At 35.2% G+C, this 21,585-nt stretch overlaps 2 protein-coding genes across 3 annotated transcripts; one reads left to right on the top strand and one right to left on the bottom strand.

The window, feature by feature from the left end:
* Nucleotides 1-2,878: 2,878 nt before the first annotated feature.
* On the bottom strand, nucleotides 2,879-11,772 carry LOC123529146 (mitochondrial potassium channel-like). Its single transcript, XM_045309365.2, has 2 exons — nucleotides 11,497-11,772; nucleotides 2,879-5,976 (listed from the first exon to the last, which is right to left on the bottom strand). Exons 1-2 carry the CDS (start codon nucleotides 11,707-11,709, stop codon nucleotides 5,122-5,124), a joined length of 1,068 nt encoding a protein of 355 aa, XP_045165300.2. The 5' UTR covers nucleotides 11,710-11,772; the 3' UTR covers nucleotides 2,879-5,121.
* Nucleotides 11,773-15,842: 4,070 nt separating this feature from the next.
* On the top strand, nucleotides 15,843-19,636 carry LOC128547884 (uncharacterized). Of its 2 annotated transcripts, none has more exons than XM_053521492.1 (3): nucleotides 15,843-16,308; nucleotides 16,516-17,346; nucleotides 17,638-19,636. In XM_053521492.1, the coding sequence occupies exon 3, from the start codon at nucleotides 18,246-18,248 to the stop codon at nucleotides 19,203-19,205; it is 960 nt and encodes a 319-aa protein (XP_053377467.1). In that variant the 5' UTR covers nucleotides 15,843-16,308; nucleotides 16,516-17,346; nucleotides 17,638-18,245; the 3' UTR covers nucleotides 19,206-19,636. Both variants share the same exon structure in this region, with proteins under 2 accessions (XP_053377467.1, XP_053377468.1).
* Nucleotides 19,637-21,585: the final 1,949 nt, after the last annotated feature.

Raw genomic sequence — 21,585 nt, 5'->3', positions numbered from 1 at the left:
GTGACCCCCAGGGCGGAGCCATATTTGACCCTAGGGAAAAATTTGAACAATCTTAGTAGAGGACTACAAGATGATGTCATATACAAAATATCAAAGCCCTAGGCCCTGTGGTTATGGACAAGAGGTTTTTTAAAAATATTTCCTATATAAGTCTATATAAACCATGTGACCCCCGGGGTGGGGCCATACTTGGCCCCAGGGAAATAATCTGAACAATCTTGGTAGTGGACCACTAGATTTTGCTACATACCAAATATCAAAGCCCTAGGCCCTATGGTTTTGGACAAGAAGATCAAAAATCGTTTTGCTGTTCCTGGCCAATGTGACATTGACCTTTGACCTAATGACCTCAAAATCAATAGGGGTCATCTGCTGGTCATGGCCAACCTATCAATTTTCCTGACACTAGGCCCAAGCGTTCTTGATTTATTTCCCGGAAACCATTTTACTGTTCCTGGTCACTGTGACCTTGACCTTTGACATACTGACCTCAAAATCAATAGGGGTCATCTGCTGGTCATGACAACCTTCCTATCAATTTTCGTGACCCTAGGCCTAAGCGTGAGTTATCATCTGGAAACCGTTTCACTGTTCAGGGTCACTGTGACCTTGACCTTTAATATACTGACCTCAAAATCAATAGGGGTCATCTGCTGGTCATGACCAACCTCCCCATCAACTTTCATGATCCTAGGCCCAAGTGTTCTTCAGTTATTATCCGGAAACCGTTTTACTATTCAGGGTCACTGTGACCTTGACCTTTGACATACAGACCTCAAAATCAATAGGGGTCATCTGCTGGTGATGACCAACCTCCCTATCAACTTTCATGATCCTAGGCTCAAGCGTTCTTGAGTTATCATCCGGAAACGGATTGGTCTACATTCCGACCGACCGACATCTGCAAAACAATATACCCCTCCTTCTTCGAAGGGGGGCATAAAAAGTCAATAGGGAACAGGGGGGAAAGTCAAAGTGATGGTTGGCTGCAATAGGGATCATCTTAAATTGGCTAACCAATCATGCTGGATTGACTTAATTTTGATTAAATGCTTCTCTCACAGATTGGCTTTAATTTGCTGTGGTCTTACACGAAGTTCTAGCCCCTGAATTCTTAAATTCACACTTCCTGTACATTTAACAGGAATTCATGGTAGTGGCTACTAGTGGGTGCAGTTTTCCCGGATTATATGTAGTGAGTTCAATAACTTTAAGGCTTTGCAAATGATGTATTCTTTTTGTAAGAAATAAGAGTCCAAAACACATTAAAGTTTATATGACTTTTGCGTTTCCAAACTCACAAGGTAATGATATTCCTTTGTCTATACACAGAACAGTTCTTTTAAATTCTAGTGTAATCTTCTAATTGTTGTCAAAGAAATAAAATAGTGTATTCCATACTGAATTATGAACTTCATTATGTTACTATGGAACCTGAAATGTCAATATTTTTCCATTTTGACGTTCAAATTTTATATTGGGAGTGTGACATCATTTGTGAGGTCAGACTCATGTATGCCACTATGTTTAAAATTTCTATGATAAAGGTATCAAATTTTCTAATTTTTATTATGCTAAAAACATATTTATATAATAATTATTAGTGTAGAAGCGTATGTAACTAGAATGTGTCTGTAGGACACAGGGTGTGCCCCCCCACTGCTATATTTGTCACAAATAAGGGGCAATAATTCAAATGTTTGCAGTCTTAATGGGGTATAGGCTCAAAAACATTTTATGGAAAGGATTCATTATTCTAGGCCCTTTAATTTTTGAGCTATGAGCATCACAAACAAAAAATCCACTATTTTGGCTATTTCAAGGGCTATAACTCTGTAATAAGAGCTAAGATTCTCAAGAAGAATGCCAAGTGTGCAAGGTCACATCATGTTAAAGAGTCCAGGAAGGTTTCCTGAATTTACATCTAATACTTTTTGAGCTAGGCACATAACTAGGTGAAAAAGTGCATTTTTTACTATTTCAGGGGCCATAACTTTGAAAATAGGGGGTGGAGCCAGCCAAAAAATTAGAGGTGTGCAAGTTTATATCATGATAAAAACTTGTGCAAGTTTTCAACCATTTATATTAAATACTTTTTGAGCTAGGTGCGTCACAAGGTGAAAATGTACATTTTTGACTATTTCAGGGGCCATAACTCTAAAAATAGGGGGCGGACCCAAATGAAAAATAGGAGGTGCACAAGTTCATATCATGATTAAGACTCATGCAAGATTTCATGAATCTATATCAAATACTTCTTGAGCCAGGCGTGTCACAAGGTGAAAATGTGCAATTTTGACTATTTCAGGGGCCATAACTCTGAAAATAGGGGGCGGAGCCAGATGAAAAATAAGAAGTGCCCAAGTTCATATCATGATTAAGACTCAGGCAAGGTTTCATGAATCTATATCAAATACTTTTTGAGCTAGGCATGTCACAAGGTGAAAATTTGCATTTTTGACTATTTCAGGGGCCATAACTCTGAAAATAGGGGGCGGAGCCAGACGAAAAATAGGAGGTGCGCAAGTTCATATCATGATAAAGACTCATGCAAGGTTTCATCAATTTATATCAAATACTTTTCGAGCTAGGCGCGTCACGAACTTCAGACGGACGGACAAGACCAAATCTATATGCCCCCACCACTCATCGGGGGTGGGGGGCACAATAAAAATTATTTGCTTTGCATCTAGAAATATGCACTAGTTCATTCACGGAATAGTATTACAAATTTTTTCTGCTGCAGAACTCTTGCAGACCCCGTGCATATCTCTTGATACAAATCTAATAAACTATAAACACTGTTCTGCTCTGGTATCTAGCACAACTGAGATTTTCCATAGTTCACAGGAACTATAAAGACTCAAACGAGAGCAGGTTAATCTTCTGGGGTTTAATAATATAATTCAATAAAGCATATGGACATGACCTTAACATGTATGGAATAGAATAGCGTTTATTTTGTAATCATCATTATCATGTTATAAAGAACATATCACCAATCAACAGTTAATAAATAAAGTACAAACTGTAAGTAAAAAAACAGTTTAGATAACATACCATGAATAAACAGTATGTATAGAGTACATACTAGAATATTATAACAGTCAGTTTGGTTTTAAATTAGCGTGTCTCCTGTCAAAACATTTATCTAGAAATGAAGCAAGATCTGAAAGATGAATACTTCCTTGTGTCATAATCCAATGAAATAATTCTTCAGGTGTGTACAATGATATTATTGAACATTTGTATGGACTGAATATGAATTTTTGGAAAGTCATTGTTTAAAATGCAGCTAGAATCTAATAAAATGAATCTCATCCTCAATTTCATTACTTGTAGAACAAACTCTGTCTTTACATGGCATGTTTGTATATCTACCAGTATCTGTTTTAGAGTGTGTGCACCAAATTTGCATAGTATTCATCTCTTTGAACTTTTTGATATGCATGGTGTAGTGATATAATTTGAACAATCTTGATAGAGGTCCTTTAGATGATGCTACATACCAAATATCAAAGCCCTAGGCTCTGTGGTTTTGCACAAGAGGTTTTTCCCTATATAAGTCTATATAACCATGTGACCCACGAGGCGGGGCCATATTTGACCTTAGGGGGGATAATTTGAACAATCTTGACAGAGGACAACAAGACGATGATGCTACATTCCAGACATCAAAGCCCTATGATCAGTGGTTTTGGACAAGAAGGTTCCTAAAGTTTTTCTGTTTGGTTGCCATGGCAACTGGAGTTCTGAATGGAGTTTACACTTTTTAAAGAAGACTATCCAAGGAGCATCCCTGTGAAGTTTCATCAAAATTGGCTGGTGATATAGGAGGAAATGTTGTTTAAAGGAAACTGTTGACAGATGATGGACAATGGACGGTGGACAATCACTGACCTTTGTGCTCAGGTGAGCTAACAAGAAGATTTTTAAAGTTTCTACTATATACATACAGGGAAGAGTGACCACACCCTCTGGCGGCCATGTTTTTTGACAAATCAAAATAAATTTAACAATCTTAGAAGAATGACACACAAGGACCATTTGTGTGAAATTATTTTAAAATCAGGCAAGCAGTTTCACACAAAAAGATTTTTAAAGTTTCCACTATATACATATAGTGAAAAGTGACCATGCCCTCTGGCAGTCATGTTTTTTGACGAATCAGACTCATTTGGACATTCTTTGTAGAAGGTCACACAAGGACAATTGTGTGGAATGATCTTAAAATCTGGCCAGCAGTTTCATAAAAGAATGTTTTGTTTTTTTAAAGTTTCTACTACACACATATAGGGGAAAAAAGTACATGTTCACTGGAGGCCATTTTTTTTTTTGACAAATCAAACTAACTTGAAAATTCTTGGTAGAATGTCACGCAAGGACCATTTGTGTGAAATTATTTCAAAATTGGACCAGCAGTTTAGGAGATGTTGTTTGAAGATTTTTCTATTTTTTAGCTCTGGCAGCCCCTATTTGCAACCAAGAGGAACCATTTAAATAATTTTGGTAGAAGACAACCCAAGGAACATCCAGTCTATATCCTTGCCAAGTTTTATCAGAATCTATTCAGTGGTTTTAGAGGAGATGCCTTTTAAAGAAAACTGTTCATGAAAATGGACAGACGGACATCCGTGTGCACGACGGACACAGCGTGATCATAAAAGCTCACCATGAGCACTTTGTGCTCAGGTGAGCTAAAAAGTATTCTTGCCTTTTATAAATTATGGTAATACAGGTATGTGCAATAGCATTAATGTTATCTGGGTATTTGTCAGTAAAACATTTCATTGAATACATAAGTAAATATGGAACAGAAACTTTTTAGCCATTCTGACACATCTTTTTTTGCTTACATCTTGTGTTTCTTGTCATTTTATGACAGATTTTGTAGGGGCAGTAGAGAAGAAAATTTAGTGAAATTGGAAAGCTTGCCATTAAGTTTAACCTGAAAGCAACACAAATGGTAACATCACGACAAGAACAATAGCATTCCTTATTCTTTGACCAATTGGACTAAAAGTTATTTTATTACTGTATAATATTTTCATATACAGAGCAGTTCCATTTTCTAAAAAAACCTTTAAAAGTTTAATAAGACTTCTACTTTTCTAGCCATTATCAGCTACCACCAAACAATTTATATAATACAGGTATAGAGACAGCTGCCACAGCATAGATAAGAGTTACAGTTCCTAATGATTGCATTTTCATTTTCCATGCAAGATTGTTTTCAGTGTCCTTAAGCATTACTTCCATTTCTGGCCCAACATAAACTACATTCCCCTCTGCATTGTTTGCATTTCTATTTGCTAAAGCATGTCCAATATTTTTAATTTCTTTATCAAACAGTTCCTCTTGTCGTTTTAGAGCTGCAAGAACTTCTTCAAGCTTGGCATCTTTTTCTAGAACAAGAGGCAGTTCTTTACCTCTAACACTGCCTTTCTGCGAACTATCTAGAGCAATTCCAGTTGCTGATCTAATATCCACTAAAAACTGATAAATTTTACCATACTGTTCATTGATGGTCATACCCATATCCATTGTCTTTTCTCTATAAACTTGATTCATTTCTGTGGCATCTGTTACAATACCTCTTAATTCTTTCATTCTGAGATAATTATTAAAAGTTGTCCCAATTATTCCTATTACAGCACCGATTATTGATCCCATGATCCCCCAGTATTTCATCCTCTCAGCTCTAGCTCTCTCCTTTTCATGACTTTCTCTAAGGGCAGATGAGAGAAGTGCAAATATACGTTTCTCTGTTTCTTCAGCTGCAGCTAGCTGTTCAAGTATATCTTTTTCTTCCTTAATAATGTCATTCTCCTTTGTAACCAGATCTAGGTAAGTGTCAGTTCCTCTTTGAGTTTTCTCTATTTCTGAGGCGATTCCTTTGATTTTGGTTTGAACTGCAGTCAAGGCCAGTTGTGTTGACCGACGATCTTCTTGAACACATCTGTAGTTGGCTTCTGCCTAAAATGGAAAACAAGCAGTGAAATATACTTTATAAATACCGTAAAAAAACAAAAACAAGCAAATTCGATGAATTGGTATCCCCGCCGAAAGGGCTTGAGGTGACGAATGGCAAAAAAATATATCTGGCAAATATTTAAGGATGTTACAAAGAAGCAAATAATTTCATTAGTCAAAATCATTTTAACAGAAAACGAATGCTTTTTTTGGGGGGTTGTGGGGGAGGGGGGGGGGGGGGGGGGGGAGGGGTGAGGGTACAAAATTTCACATGTTGATTATAATATTGACGGAAAATTTAAAAAAAAAAAGGTGGGGAATGGGGATGCATGATCGTGATGGTGGGCAAGACTGAGTGGAGAGTGAGGTGGGGGAACGGTACAACTTTGCATGCTAATAAATTTTCATGGAAGGTCTGAAAAAATAAATAAAAAGGATAAAAAGGGAAGGAATAAATAATCTTTTTTTTTGTCCGTTGGGGGTGGGGGCAAGGCAAGGTGGTGACCAGGTGTGGGTACAAAACTTCATATGTTTATACTAAATGTTCACTGAAAAGAATGAAAGAAGTTTAATGAAATTCTACCTATTCATGCTATTGGTTGGTTTGTTATATACAAATCTGTAGATTTTTAAACAATTAGAGGGCAATAACTATAAGGAAAATTGACCAATTGAAAAGAAAAATGACAGGCATCATCGAAGTATGTTGGTTCATATTTATTTCAAGTTTCATGAAATTCTACCAGCTTGTTACTGAGAAATGGCTGCAGATGTGGATTTTTCATTAAATCAAGGGCAATAACCCTAAGGGAAATTGACCAATCCAAAAAAAAAAATTGACGGGCATCATCACAGTATGTTGGTGCATGTTTATATCAAGTTTTATGAAATTCTACCTGATAGTTACTGAGAAATGACTGCGGATGGACATTTTTTGGCATTTTTCATTAAATCAAGGGCAGTAACTCTAAGGGAAATCGACCGATCAAAAAAAATTTGACGGGCATCATCGCAGTATGTTGGTTCATGTTTATTTCAAGTTTCATGAAATTCTACCTGCTAGTTACTGAGAAATGGCTGCGGACGCACGGACGCCATTTCAATACCCCCCTCCCGATTTCATCTGCAGGGGATAAAAAGTGGAGATAAAAATTTGCTGAGCACTAAGCTGAATACTGTGTACTATAGTATATTACCTGATGCTAAGAACTGATGATCAATAACTGTGGCTTTTTTTTAAACAGTACTTTGTGTTAAAAGAAATTTTTTATGCAATGTCTAATGGGGCATAATGTGCCCAATTAATGGAAGAATGAGGGCATTGAATAAATAGAAAATATGCCCCAAATTTACTATTACTGTCTGGTGATTAGGTTACATTTACATCAGATTTGATAAAGCCATGATGTGAGTTAAGAGCTATCAGTTTCTTTATACATAATAATTAAACTGTTTTATAATCAACTGTATTTTTAGCTCATCTGATTTTTTTTTTTAAAAAGTGAGTTATTGTCATCACTTGATCAGCGTTGGTGTTGCCTGGTTAAGTTTTTATGTTTAGGTCAGCTTTTCTCCTAAACTATCAAAGCTGTTGCTTTTAACTTGCAACATTTGTTCACCATCAATAGCTGACTCTGTACAGCAAGAAACATAACTCCATCCTGCTTTTTGCAAGAATTATGGCCCCTTTTGGACTTAGAAAAATCAGATTTCTTGGTTAAGCTTTGTGTTTAGGTCAGCCTTTCTCCTAAGCTATCAAAATTAAGCTATTGCTTTAGAACTTGCAATACTTGTTCACCATCTGTACAGCAAGAAACATAACTCCATCCTGCTTTTTGCAAGAATTATGGCCCCTTTTGGACTTCGAAAATATCATAAAAACACATGGGTAGGATAATATTTCTATTATACAGAGATAAAAAAATCAGATGAGCACCTGCACTCGCAAGGCGGTGCTCTTGTAAAGCATGCGATGACATCTGTTATCTCTTCATGGTATTTCTGAAAGGAAGTGTCTAGAATAACAGGGGTGTAAAATTCCACTCGCCCGCTCGCATTGGCGAGTTAAAGTATGGATAGGACGAGTGGATCTCGCTGTATACTCGACCGATCGGGCGAGTGGTTTTTACGTCGTAGCTTTAATGAAATTTAGAAATTACATCTAGAAAAACCTCAGCAAACTTTGAGATAGTTCAGTTGCTACTTTGACTGGAATTTACCCGCGAATCGTAAAGATATCAAAACGTCATGCCAGTAATTTTCCATTCCAAGAGCACGTGCGACCTATCGTAGTATCAAATTCACATCTCCGTTACTTTTGTTTATCGACACGTACACAAAAAACGTGCGTAGTGCATTCATTTTTTAACATTATCGCTTCAGTTTTTCAACATCGCTTGAGAAGTAATACAATTTGAAATCTACTAAGATTTCAATAAAATGTCGACGGAAATATAAGCAAATTTGTATGAAAATGGTCGAATTTTCATACATTTTCATAATAATAAATTTCAAACAGCGCGATCTTAATTACTGATTTCTTTCTAAGAGAAAATACGTGATACATACTATGGGCATGAAATTCGGACTTTTGACCAGAAAGAACAAAAAACAGAATTAAAAAATCTTAAATAATGAAAAAGCGGCAGTAATTTAAATACATTGAGTAAAACGATTTTTTTTTTTTTTTTTTTGGTAAAAAGGTCTCGTGGACGTAAATAGAAATGTGGTTTTAAAATAAAACGAAATGATGTTGATGCGGTTTTTAATAGTTTTAAATGAATCTTTGTACATGTATTTTTTTTTTATATAAAATATTCCTTGAGGGCAAATAGTCACATGGCGCGAAAACTGTAATATGACGTAATGCCATGACAATCTCGTGCGACAATACCGCTTTGATCTCCACTTCAGATGTCATGATACCGACACACTTCTTTTAGCTCTTTGAGAGGATGTTAATTGATGATGAAAACAGGCCAATTACTTAGTTTATCAACAGAATAATTACCGATGATCGTCAACTTTTTTTTTTCGTTTCAAGACGGGTAGGTGGAATATGATTATTGTGTCCATATTTTTAGGACACTTTTCAAAATTTTTTTTTTTCAGGAAATATGTCTTGAGAAAATGAAAATAACTGATGTTTAATACTTTCCTGACACTTTGGGAAACTACGGCAGGGGTTAGACTGTGTTTATTTTTACTATCGATGCAATTATTATGGAAAGCAACTTGGTGGTGGAGATGACAAATTAGTGAAAGAAAAATGAATGTCTGGTGTGAAAAGGAAATTTAAGAGTAACAAAAACGGATAATCAAAAAGGAAACGTAGTGTACGAGCTATGTGTTAAGTTTGAAATTTGCTTGTACATAATTCTCCTTTCATAAAACGTGACAGTATTAAACATGTCAATTATTAGGGCGAGTGACTGTCCACTAGGGGCGAGTAGATTTTACTAGCTACTAGTCCTGCAGGGCGAGTGGTGTGAAAAAGAATTTTACACCCCTGTCAGGTATAAACGTATGGATCTGTTCTTCTAGAATCTGATTTTAGAGGTACAGGTCAGTACCTTTAGACAAGCCTGTAAGGAGTTGTCTAGGAGTGATGACCTCTTTTTTTATCATACTGTGGAATCATTAATGTACATGGGGGACTAATTTTCGTGAATTTCGTGGTTGAGTCAATCCACAAAATTTAATCCCAACGAATAAGTAAAATTCCCATTAATTCTATGTTGAAAAGTTGAAACCCATGAATTCATATATTCCCACGAAATTGCCGTTTTGACCAAAAACCACTAGATTTTATGCCCATGAAATTAAATGATTTTACAGTATGTTGTGGGTTAATTATTGGTACATTTTCAATTTTGTTGCAAATGAAATTCAAATAAGAATTAATCATTATTCACCTAAATTTTGAATCTAAATGGTTCACAGAAACCAGCATTCACTTGAATTTCCATTTTCTTTCAAAACATAAATAACTGAGGAACACCAATTATTAAATCAAGCAAATCAAACAGGCACAGATAGATTAGACAAAATGATATAAAAAACCCATTTTAGTTTTAAACAAGAGCATGTAGAACACGTAATGCTCCCCTTGATGCATTCAGTAACCTGTTTTATTCTTCAAGTTAACGTCTGGAAACAGTTTAACTGTTCCAGGTCACTGTGACCTTGACCTTTGACTTACTGATCTCAAAATCAATAGGGGTTGTCAGCTGGTCATGATCAACATCCCTATTAAGTTTCATGATCCTAAGCCAAAGCTTTCTCAAGTTATCTTCCTGAAATGGTTTAATTGTTTCGGTTCACTGTGACCTTGAACTTTGACCTACTGACTTCAAAATCAATAGGAGTCATCTGCTAGTCATGACCAATATCCCTATCAACTTTCATGATCCTAGGCCCAAGCGTTCTTGAGTTATCATTCGGAAAGGGTTTAACTATTCCGAGTCACTGTGTCCTTGACCTCTGACCTACTGACCTCAAAATCAATAAAATAATAATGTGTAGTAATAGTAGGTGTATAGGCCACTTCCGACAGCCTTGCTATTGGGTTTGAGTGTCCATCTACAGATCTCAAGGTCCGCGGTTTGAGCCTCAGTAGGGACCCTGGAATTTTCTGTCCCAGGTTTACTTCAATGCTGTTAGGACTGTCTTTAAGGACCCATGCCATGGGCATGGAGTGTCATTCTGGAAAGAAGGTGAGCTCTGAAAAGTAAAGGGGGAGAAGTGCAGTGATAGTAGGTTTAAAGGCCACTTCTAATAGCCTTGCTGTTAGGTTAACCCTTGCGCGAAGTAGTTAAGCGTGTCCGCCTATGGATCTCATGCTCTGGCTATCAAGCCTTGTAGGGACCTTGGTATTTTCTGTCCCAAGTTCACTTCAATGGTGTTAGAAGTGTTTGAAGGATTCATGTGGTAACTGTCCAACCCTTTCCAGGACACTGAAGATGTGGCCAAAGTCCGACATTGGCCAACACGCTGCCCACCTTTGGACCACTTCTAAATAGTCTATTTGTGTTTGTGTGTATGGAGACCAGACTTCCGAGCTATTTGTTCATCATCATCATTTTCAGTAATCGCCTCACTCTAAAAGTATACTGGCAATCTGATGTGTGGCATGTCTATGACAACTGAGGTTTAATGAGGGTCTGATATGTTATGGACTTTAGGGGTTTGGAGTTCACCTTTATATTCCTGCGGAGGAAACCTAGAGTTTGATTTGCCTTTCTGGTTGACCTATTTAAGTGGGCGTCCTACGAGCATGACGAGTTGTTGTGAATAGAGATCTTCATGTTGTTTTCAATAAGACTCTTTTATCTTATTTTCGGAATGTAAGTATAAGGTACAAGACAATGTGATCATAGAATTTGTGATATACCCAGGGATGATAGTTCGATCCTAATCATGGAGGACAATTGGTATCCATATTTTCCGTCGCAGGCTCATTACAAACGAAAATTGATATCACAAAAACGAATCTTAACACGAAGTTTTCGTTTGCTGTATTACCTTGGTAACCTGTTCTTGGGCTATTCGGACTTCAGTAAGCCCTACAAAATCTTCATAAGCGTCTAGCCACCGGTTAATTCGTCCGCCGGTCACTGTTTGCAGAGCGTTATCAGCGCTTTGATAACCAGTGATTGATTTGTTTCTCACTTGATTTGTTCTAAGACATCGCAAGTATACGGTTACACTCTTCAGTACAGTTCGTCTTAGTGCCATTTTAGAGGGCTTTCATTTCCTTTCTTTTTATATTTTCATCACCTGCCATTCATTACTGCGCCTGAATGAGGAACAAACTAAACTGCTGACGACTTAGCTGACGATATAGAATATATAGGAAACTGCTGACCACAAAGGTAAAGAAGGGTATCGGAAACTGCTGACCATATAGACAAAGAAGGATAATAAAATCGATATTGTCTAGCCTAGTCTAATTATACAGGTGTTTAAACTGATGTTATTGTGAGCGCAGAATAGTTTATTTTGTATAAATATTTTAAATAAAATAGATCTTAACCATATTTTTTACCGAGCTGTAATTCATATTCTTATATAATGCGAAAAAAAAATCATTTATATTATTAACGTATTGTAGTGTGTGATCCAATTGTATATAATTATAGAAAATTAAGTTTGGTCAATGCGTGTAAATAATTAATTATTCTGAACTAATTTTGAAATGAAAATAAATGCAATCACTTTATTATTTGAAGTAAGCGGCAAATTGGCCAAACTGCAAACAATGTTACACATGTTTTATTTGTGCTTATTTAATGTTTTTAGTCTTTGAACTATTTAATTATATACAAACTGCAAACAGTGAAAATAAGATATTTTGTCGGCCGAATATTTAAGTTACACTTTTAATCTATTTCTAATTGTTATTAAATTGGCCTTTGATCGTATACTTTTTGTTTCACCACCTCGGACAAGCTGATACTTTTGAGTAGAAATGGTAAGTATATAAGTCATAGAAATTAATGTTTGTATATTATATGTTCAATTCATATGAATATTTGACTGGAATACTATTACTGATTTGTGATATTATTTTCTAATTGTGTGAATTTGTGCTTTGTTGAAAAATCCATAATGGCTATGATAGTTGGACATTCTCAGACAAAATACTTGGACAATTTTGCTCGTTGTCCAGTTTTTTCTTACTCTGGATTTACTGTGCGTGATTTCATGGAAGATACACTTGAATTCTATGAAATGGTACCATCGAAATCGGTAAGTCAGATTACATAATATATGTATCATGCATGTCACGTCAACTATATTTCTTTTGCCAACATGAATACGACAGTTGCCGCTTTGATGTATGCCAGCCGTCTAGAAATTATAAGTATTTTATAAGAGATTTCTAAGCATATAACATATGCCTTCATACTGCTCGCATTTTGAAAAGTATAAAATTGGAATAAGATTGAATTGTAATATTGACTAGCATAACTTCTTATTGCCTATGAATGGCTAAAAATGAATAATTGCTTCATACAAAGATAATACATGACTGCTAGTTTTGTGACACAAATCATTAATATACGACTTTGTCGGCTAAATTAAGTATACTATCACATTTAAATGGGGTTCATCTAAAATGATAATTATCAACAAGTTTTTCCTTAATTGGATGAACACGAAGGTGCTAATCTTCAGTACTTACTGATGTACGTATGCTCAAGCAGAACTATTTCATTTCTTGATAACATATTTAACTTGACTAAAGAACGAAGACACTAAATTGCATCAAAGTCTTGGCTTGCATTAATTTGGTGGACATAATTATATTGAATGATTCGCATACTTTTAAAAATCATTTTGATATTGTATGGTCTTTTTTATGAAACGCATTTAATCATTACAGAATTGAACGTAGTGACACCCTGTGTATTTTGTTGTTCACACTTATCGATAACACCAATAAACTTGTTAATTAAGAAGTACACTAGCTTAGGGCCATCGCATGCTTGTGTAATCCACAGATCTTTAATTGCATTAATTTGCACATGTAGTACCGGATTAATGCACTCTTAGAATAAATAAATGAATGCTATGAAGAATGTCTCTTAACTGTCGTGTATTTATTTTTTTTGTATATGATCACAAAATAAATAGATAAAAAGAGTAAGTCATTCGAACAGTATAGCTATGTAAATTAACATTGCTAATAAACTGATACAGAAATGACCGGTTAAATAAAGTGTAAATCATATTAAGTAGCCCTTTTTAATATTGACAAACTGCTGACCGCAAAAACGGTTGGATTGTTGTCTGCATGTTTTCATTACATTTGATATTGACAAAACATGTAAACAAGTTAAGTAAGAATTATCTCATTAAATGCATGAAAAGAACACATATAACAATTTTCGTGAAGTTATGTGGTATTATTTTTAAGTGTATTGACTCTATATATATTGCGTGGCTTTTTGGTGCTCTGTGCTTCCGAGAAATCTACCTTTACCTATCATCATTTATTTTAAGAAACTCTACTATCTTACCAAGCACCTTCGCATTTTCCAAAGACATTAAAAATTAAACAGAGAAATATTCTGGCCGCTTCTGTATAACTGTGAAACAAAAATTCTGCTGACCATTTCTAGATGGTCAGCAATTTCACGTAAATGCGATACCGCTAAAAAGTGCTGACCAGTTAAATATTGTGTGAAATTTTTAAACTGCTGACCGATTCTGTATAAGTTTGAAACTGTAAACTCTGCTGACCATTTTCCTCTGTTTATATGTGGTCAGCTATTCCACGCAAATGCGATATGCATATATAGAAAGTGCTGACCTGTTAAATATTGAAACTGTTGACTGATTCTGTACAAGTTTGAAACTGTAAATTCTGCTGACCATTTCTCTATATTTCTATGTGGTCAGCAATTTCACGTAAATGAAATATCGCTAGAAAGTCCTGTATATATTTAATGTGTGCAAAGTGCTGACCAGTTAAACATAGAGTAAAACTGCTGACCAGTTAAATATAGAGTAAAACTGCTGACCGACCATGTACCTGTATATTTTTTATTCTCTATATTTCTATATTTTTAATGTGTGCAAAGTGCTGACCAGTTAAACATAGAGTAAAACTGCTGACCAGTTAAATATAGAGTAAAACTGCTGACCGGCCGTGTACCTGTATATTTTTATTCTCTATATTTCTATGTGGTCAGCAATTTCACGTAAATGAAATATCGCTAGAAAGTCCTGTATATATTTAATGTGTGCAAAGTGCTGACCAGTTAAACATAGAGTAAAACTGCTGACCAGTTAAATATAGAGTAAAACTGCTGACCGACCATGTACCTGTATATTTTTTATTCTCTATATTTCTATATTTTTAATGTGTGCAAAGTGCTGACCAGTTAAACATAGAGTAAAACTGCTGACCAGTTAAATATAGAGTAAAACTGCTGACCGGCCGTGTACCTGTATATTTTTATTCTCTATATTTCTATGTGGTCAGCAATTTCACGTAAATGAAATATCGCTAGAAAGTCCTGTATATATTTAATGTGTGCAAAGTGCTGACCAGTTAAACATAGAGTAAAACTGCTGACCAGTTGAATATAGAGTAAAACTGCTGACCGGGCGTGTACCTGTATATATTTAATGTGTGCAAAGTGCTGACCAGTTAAACATAGAGTAAAACTGCTGACCAGTTGAATATAGAGTAAAACTGCTGACCGGGCGTGTACCTGTATATATTTAATGTGTGCAAAGTGCTGACCAGTTAAACATAGAGTAAAACTGCTGACCAGTTGAATATAGAGTAAAACTGCTGACCGGGCGTGTACCTGTATATATTTAATGTGTGCAAAGTGCTGACCAGTTAAACGTAGAGTAAAACTGCTGACCAGTTGAATATAGAGTAAAACTGCTGACCGGGCGTGTACCTGTATATATTTAATGTGTGCAAAGTGCTGACCAGTTAAACATAGAGTAAAACTGCTGACCAGTTGAATATAGAGTAAAACTGCTGACCGGCCGTGTACCTGTATATTTTTATTCTCTATATTTCTATGTGGTCAGCAATTTCACGTAAATGAAATATCGCTAGAAAGTCCTGTATATATTTAATGTGTGCAAAGTGCTGACCAGTTAAACATAGAGTAAAACTGCTGACCAGTTGAATATAGAGTAAAACTGCTGCCCGGGCGTGTACCTGTATATATTTAATGTGTGCAAAGTGCTGACCAGTTAAACATAGAGTAAAACTGCTGACCAGTTGAATATAGAGTAAAACTGCTGACCGGGCGTGTACCTGTATATATTTAATGTGTGCAAAGTGCTGACCAGTTAAACGTAGAGTAAAACTGCTGACCAGTTAAATATAGAGTAAAACTGCTGACCGGCCGTGTACCTGTATATTTTTATTCTCTGTATTTCTATGTGGTCAGCAGTTTCACGTAAATGAGATATCGCTAGAAAGTGCTGACCAGTTAAATATAGAGTAAAACTGCTGACCAGTTAAATAAAGGGTAAAACTGCTGACCAGTTGAATATAGAGTAAAACTGCTGACCGGGCGTGTACCTGTATATATTTAATGTGTGCAAAGTGCTGACCAGTTAAACATAGAGTAAAACTGCTGACTGGCCATGTACCTGTACATATGATAGTTTTTTGTGGTCAGCAAATTCTCACATATCTTATATAGCGCTATAAAGCGTACGATTACTGTTTTTTTTTTTTTAAATTCAGGTTATTGCTCTGGTAATCGGCGCTAATGACATCGGTAGAAGGCCAGCTGTCCAAATTGTAGAAGATATCAAGAGACTAAGCTTCCGTCTGCACACCATGTCTCCGAGGTGAGTTACTTACAAACTCCCTGTTTATTAGATAGAGTAACTTTGTTATATATTACTGGATAATAACATTTTCTCTGCATATAGAAATTAAAAACAATAATTAAATGCTGATAAAAATTGAAGTCGCTTTGAAGAAAGGAATTTGTGGACGAGAAACCTAAGCAAATCCATACAAATACTTTTTATACCTTAATTTATAAATTGCAGTACAACAGTCCTGGTGTCCGAGATCCTACCAAGGGGACGCGATTTGTTCCAAGTGCAAACCCCCGACCGTGTAACTGCAGAGACTGTGTTTCTAGACGACTGGAATGCTGTTGCTACTGAAGTCAACAACATGCTGCACGTGCTTTCTAAGTCTACCAGTTGGTTCCAGACTATCAGTCAGTGGGACTTTCACTCTTTATTTGGTGAGTACAAATTCAAATGTTACTTCCTAATCTCTCATTCGCTACGATAGAATAATAAATGCTTAACATGTACAGATTTATAAAATGTATATTACGATATAATGATAAATGCTTAATATGTACCATTATAGAAAGATAAATGCTTAACATTTGCAATTTTATTTACATATATACTATGATGAAATAATAAACACTTTACACATACACAGTTTTTATATACCTGAGTACTACGGAATTATAAATGTTTAACATGTATATTTTTTCAGGCGCTCCTCGTCGGTTTCTGGGGAGAGATGGACTACACCTCAATATCGAAGGCACTGAGAAGTTGGCCAACATCATCGAAACAGCAATGGAGTCCGTACCGGCAGTTTCCGTACCCACGTATTCTCCGAGTCGTGAGCCAGAGGCTACGTGCATCGCACCTCCGGGAAGACCAAATCAACCGTCACCGTCCGATCATCAGCAATCCCAAGGTTGGTCCAAGGTTCATAGGATAGGTCGCAAGTCGTACTCAAGTCGTAAAACAGGTCGTCGGTCGTCTTCACGTCGAAAGTCGGGTGAACAAGCCTCGTCGGGTTCTGTTGGTGGTCAATCGTCTTTGGTTGAGAGAGCTTTAGAAAACAGGGTATGTCATGTTAAAGCTATATTGCGTCTTTTTCTAAAAAAATATTTAAAAAAATGCGACTACCTGTTTATTATCAATATCAAATTTTACATCAATCATTACGTGAACTGTTCATCGAAAATGGCCTAGTAAGTGAAATGAACTCCAGCTCGATTCAAACCTTGTAGAATTTCTACTGTTACAAGCCGACGAGGTTAAAATTCCGTGTCAGATTTTCTACTATGGAATGACTGTTTATTATTGTATGAATTTATTTCTTCGAATTCTTTTTCTATATTTAATCCTTTTCAGAGAGTCTACGAAGCCGTTCGTGATCTTCCATCTGCTCCACTATCAAACGGCTGGTATCAAGCAGCTGCACCTGCGTCGGTTAGAAGATCATCTACTTACCTACAGTCTACAAGTCGTCGCCATGGTAACGGTTCCTCGCCAAGAGTTACACCTTCAACTAGTTCATCACAGCGTTGTCGTAGAAAAACTCTTTTCAGTAGTGATAAGTTTGTTTTGTGTGAAAATGAATGTATATATTATTTGAATACCGATGTGTCGTCAAATCTCGTTGGGGGCGGAGTTGAAACACCAATGTTTTCGTCCACTGATAGGGTATTATCTTACGGAGAAGCGTCCTGCATTCTGGAATCGAACTAGCCTAGTTACGGCGCAATTGTAGACCCAAAAGTAGTAAAAAATGTGGAACGAAAAAAGGTAGAAAAGGAGACATAGACGATAATGACATTATTGTAAATCCGGCACCAGACTCTGTTTTAAAAAGTGGAAATAAAAATATTTCAAGCACTCCGGGCCCGGCAGTTACACCAACGCTTAAAACGGAAATCAAACAAGAAACATGTAGTGACGTCAGGCGGTCTTTGTTCGACGCATCAACTCCGAAATCAATTATGAAAACTCCTAAAGCATCTTCAAGCGATAAAAAACGTAAGCTGCGATTTGCCTCTCCTGATAATAGCAAAAGTAAAATTCCTAAGTTAAATGAGCTTTCAACTATAGATGAAAATTTAGAACTGATAGAGTTAAGCGACCGCCGTGACGACAGCCTTCAAGAAGAAGAACAAAACCTTTGGATAAGCAATTTAAAACTTACAGATAAGGATAAAACTATTATAAATGACAAAAACGGAAAGTTACACTCACAACATATAGAAGCTGTAAGTAAACTTTTAAGGAAACAATTTGGAAATAAAATCGGCGGTTTGCAGTTATGCGAAAAAGTTCCAAAGTTCGACGACAATAAAAAAATTTGGACAACTTTTACGCCATTCCAGCCAGCGAAGGAAAAGTTTTCGTGTCAAATCCATCATAATCATAAGGATCACTGGGTAACATCTATACAACACAATGATAGTATATATTTGATAGACAGTTTAGGCAACGAAAGACCAAATGACAGAATTATACCAGACGGCCTCAAAATTCAGCTTTCACAGATTTATGGAAAAAATGAAGAGGGTTTTGATATAACAGTTCCTTTGGTCCAAAAACAAGACAATTCAATCGACTGTGGATTATTTGCTGTGGCTTATGCCACCTCATACTGTATTAGGCAGAAACTTTGTTTTGATTTGATATTTGATCCCTTTAAACTAAGACAACATTTAATCTCTTGTCTAGAAAACGAAACAATGTCGGAATTTCCAACAACAAAAAAGACTCTAAGCACTCGTCGTAAAAAACTGCAGAAAATTATTTCGATAGAAAATTACTGTATTTGTAACCTACCCGCCTGCTTAGGCGATCAAGTCCAGTGTGACAAATGTTCACGCTGGTACCACAAGCACTGTGTGGAGGCGCCTGCAGATGTTTCGCATGCCGACGTAGAATTTGTTTGTTCTGTCTGTTAACATATGATTACAATGATTACGTACAATGTTCAATATGAATCAGAGATCATCATTATAGATATGTATATAATTTGTTCATATTTTACTTTTTATGTAATATACTTGAACTTCAAATAAACAATTCAATCATTCCTGTGATCTGTGTAATATAATGTATTATTATTGCTTATACAACACTGATATATATATATTTATATATTGAATTGTCTTACAGTTTGCAGTACAATATACATAGTTCTAATTTAAGTCACATAGAATATGTTCCAAATGTATGTTATGTGTTTTTGATATTGCGTATTAATATTATTATCATTATTATGATAAAAGAACGGTAGATATTTCATTAATAATATCTTAAATTTTGCATGTTTGTATATAATGTGTTCATATTTTACTTTGTTGTTTATGTATTCGTGTAAAGAATTATTCATACTTCTTTGATTCATGTGAATGATTTAATTAAAGTTTGACTGATATGTTTGTCATATAGTAATAACTTTAGAAATATGAGTAAATACATACTTTAAATAAAAATTTCAATGATTACAGAGATATGTGATGATATATTGTATAATTTCCGTCAATATAATACAAAATTAGTTTATATATATATTTATGTTTTGTATTTCACAATGTACACATTTTTTAAATTTTGATAGACATTTTACGTATTCTTGATATTAAATATTTATAAGTGATAGATCATTTCTTAATTAATAAATTACAGTACCTTTGAATAGCATTTTTGTTATTACTTTAATACCTTTAATAAAAAGAAAATATACCCTTAATTTATAATCATACTTTCACACTTGTTTTGTGTTGTTAAATATCCCAAAGGCAATTTCACGGTGGATCGATTTTCCTTCTTTGTCTATATGGTCAGCAGTTTTCGATAATCCTTCTTTATCTATGTGGTCAGCAGTTTCCTATATATTCCATATCGTCAGCTAAGTCGTCAGCAGTTTAGTGCGACCCCCTGAATGATCATGATTATAGTGCGAGTGTTTACTACCAGACAAAATATACAAGCAGTTAATTGACGGCTGAAAAATATTTTTACGGCGATAAATAGATAGATTTATTCGTGTAAATATATACATCACATTGACACAATTATCACATACATTGAATTTATAAAGCACATAATATATTAACACAGCTTGCATATCACAGACATTATTGGTGACTTGTGCACAATTATGACATATATAAAAACACAGGATAACCTGTAAAAGCCTTGCGGCTAATATTTCCAACAGGGTCCTTGAAAATATTGTCAATATGGACAAAGATTATTTAAATAATAGTAATAGATACAGTTTATGCAGAATAAGTGCACAATTATGTTGTCAGTACATAGACATACATATATTACACGAACAATGTTATCACAATAAAAATCATATCACATAAAATCTACATTTGACTATACTTACAATTAAAAATAGATATAACTGGAATCTTCAGCCATCTTCGTATATAAAATCAAGTGCTTTTTAACTTCCTTTTTAAAAGCTTATTTACTCTTAGTATTATATATAAATTAGGGTAGTTGGTTCCAGTATAAAATACTATTATAATAAAAAGTTGGAAGTTGTAAAACCATTTACAGCTGCCACATAAAAATTGGTACTACTACCTCTACTATTATACTGCATGGTCTTGTTCATTACACCTTTTAAAATTTTCTTTAAGATATGCCGGACATTTATCATTAAATATTTTATACACATGATTAAGTCTAAGTTGCTTGCACCTGTTTTCAATATTCAAAAAACCTAGGTAACTAAAATCTGAAACACGCAGAGAAGTTCTACATTCATAATTCAATATATATCTCACAATCTTATTTTGAGCAATTTGTAGTTTACACTTCAATTGTTTTGTGAGTCCACAATACCATGACGAACTAGCATAATCAAAATGGCACTGTAAGAGTGTATTACATAGAGTTTTTCTTAATGATTCATTTAAATAACTCTTTTGCCTATATAAAAACTTTAATCTTGAATTGACTTTATCAACAGTATTATTAACAATAGAAGTGGCAGATAGGTGTTTATCCGACATAGCTCCCAAGTATTTAACAGTCCTGTGCCTTAATTGTATGTCCATTACAATGAACTGAAAAATCTTGAATTTTAATGAGCTTACGTCTAGAGCCCAATAGAATACACTCTGTTTTTTCCTAAATATAATGATAGTTTGTTATCTATCAGCCATTTACTACAACTAGCAATTTCATTACCTAAAACAGAACTGATCACATCTGGGTTCTTATGAGAGAATAGAATAGCGCATCATCAGCATATAAAATTAACTTGCAACTTTTACTAATGCTAATACCCATATCATTCACATAGCACAAAAATAACAA

This window comes from Mercenaria mercenaria, chromosome 13 (genome assembly GCF_021730395.1).
Source record: "Mercenaria mercenaria strain notata chromosome 13, MADL_Memer_1, whole genome shotgun sequence".
Classification (NCBI taxonomy): domain Eukaryota; kingdom Metazoa; phylum Mollusca; class Bivalvia; order Venerida; family Veneridae; genus Mercenaria; species Mercenaria mercenaria.
The sequence above is the reverse complement of the archived record's forward strand: the minus strand, read 5'-3'. Positions and strand labels throughout refer to the sequence as shown.

Excerpts from the sequence above, each read along its gene's own strand:
- LOC123529146 (XM_045309365.2), bottom strand. The coding sequence starts at position 11,709 with ATGGCACTAAGACGAACTGTACTGAAGAGTGTAACCGTATACTTGCGA. Across the intron at positions 5,977-11,496 it reads CCCAAGAACAGGTTACCAAG|GCAGAAGCCAACTACAGATG; the intron begins GTAATACAGCAA and ends TTTCCATTTTAG.
- LOC128547884 (XM_053521492.1), top strand. The coding sequence starts at position 18,246 with ATGAAAACTCCTAAAGCATCTTCAAGCGATAAAAAACGTAAGCTGCGA.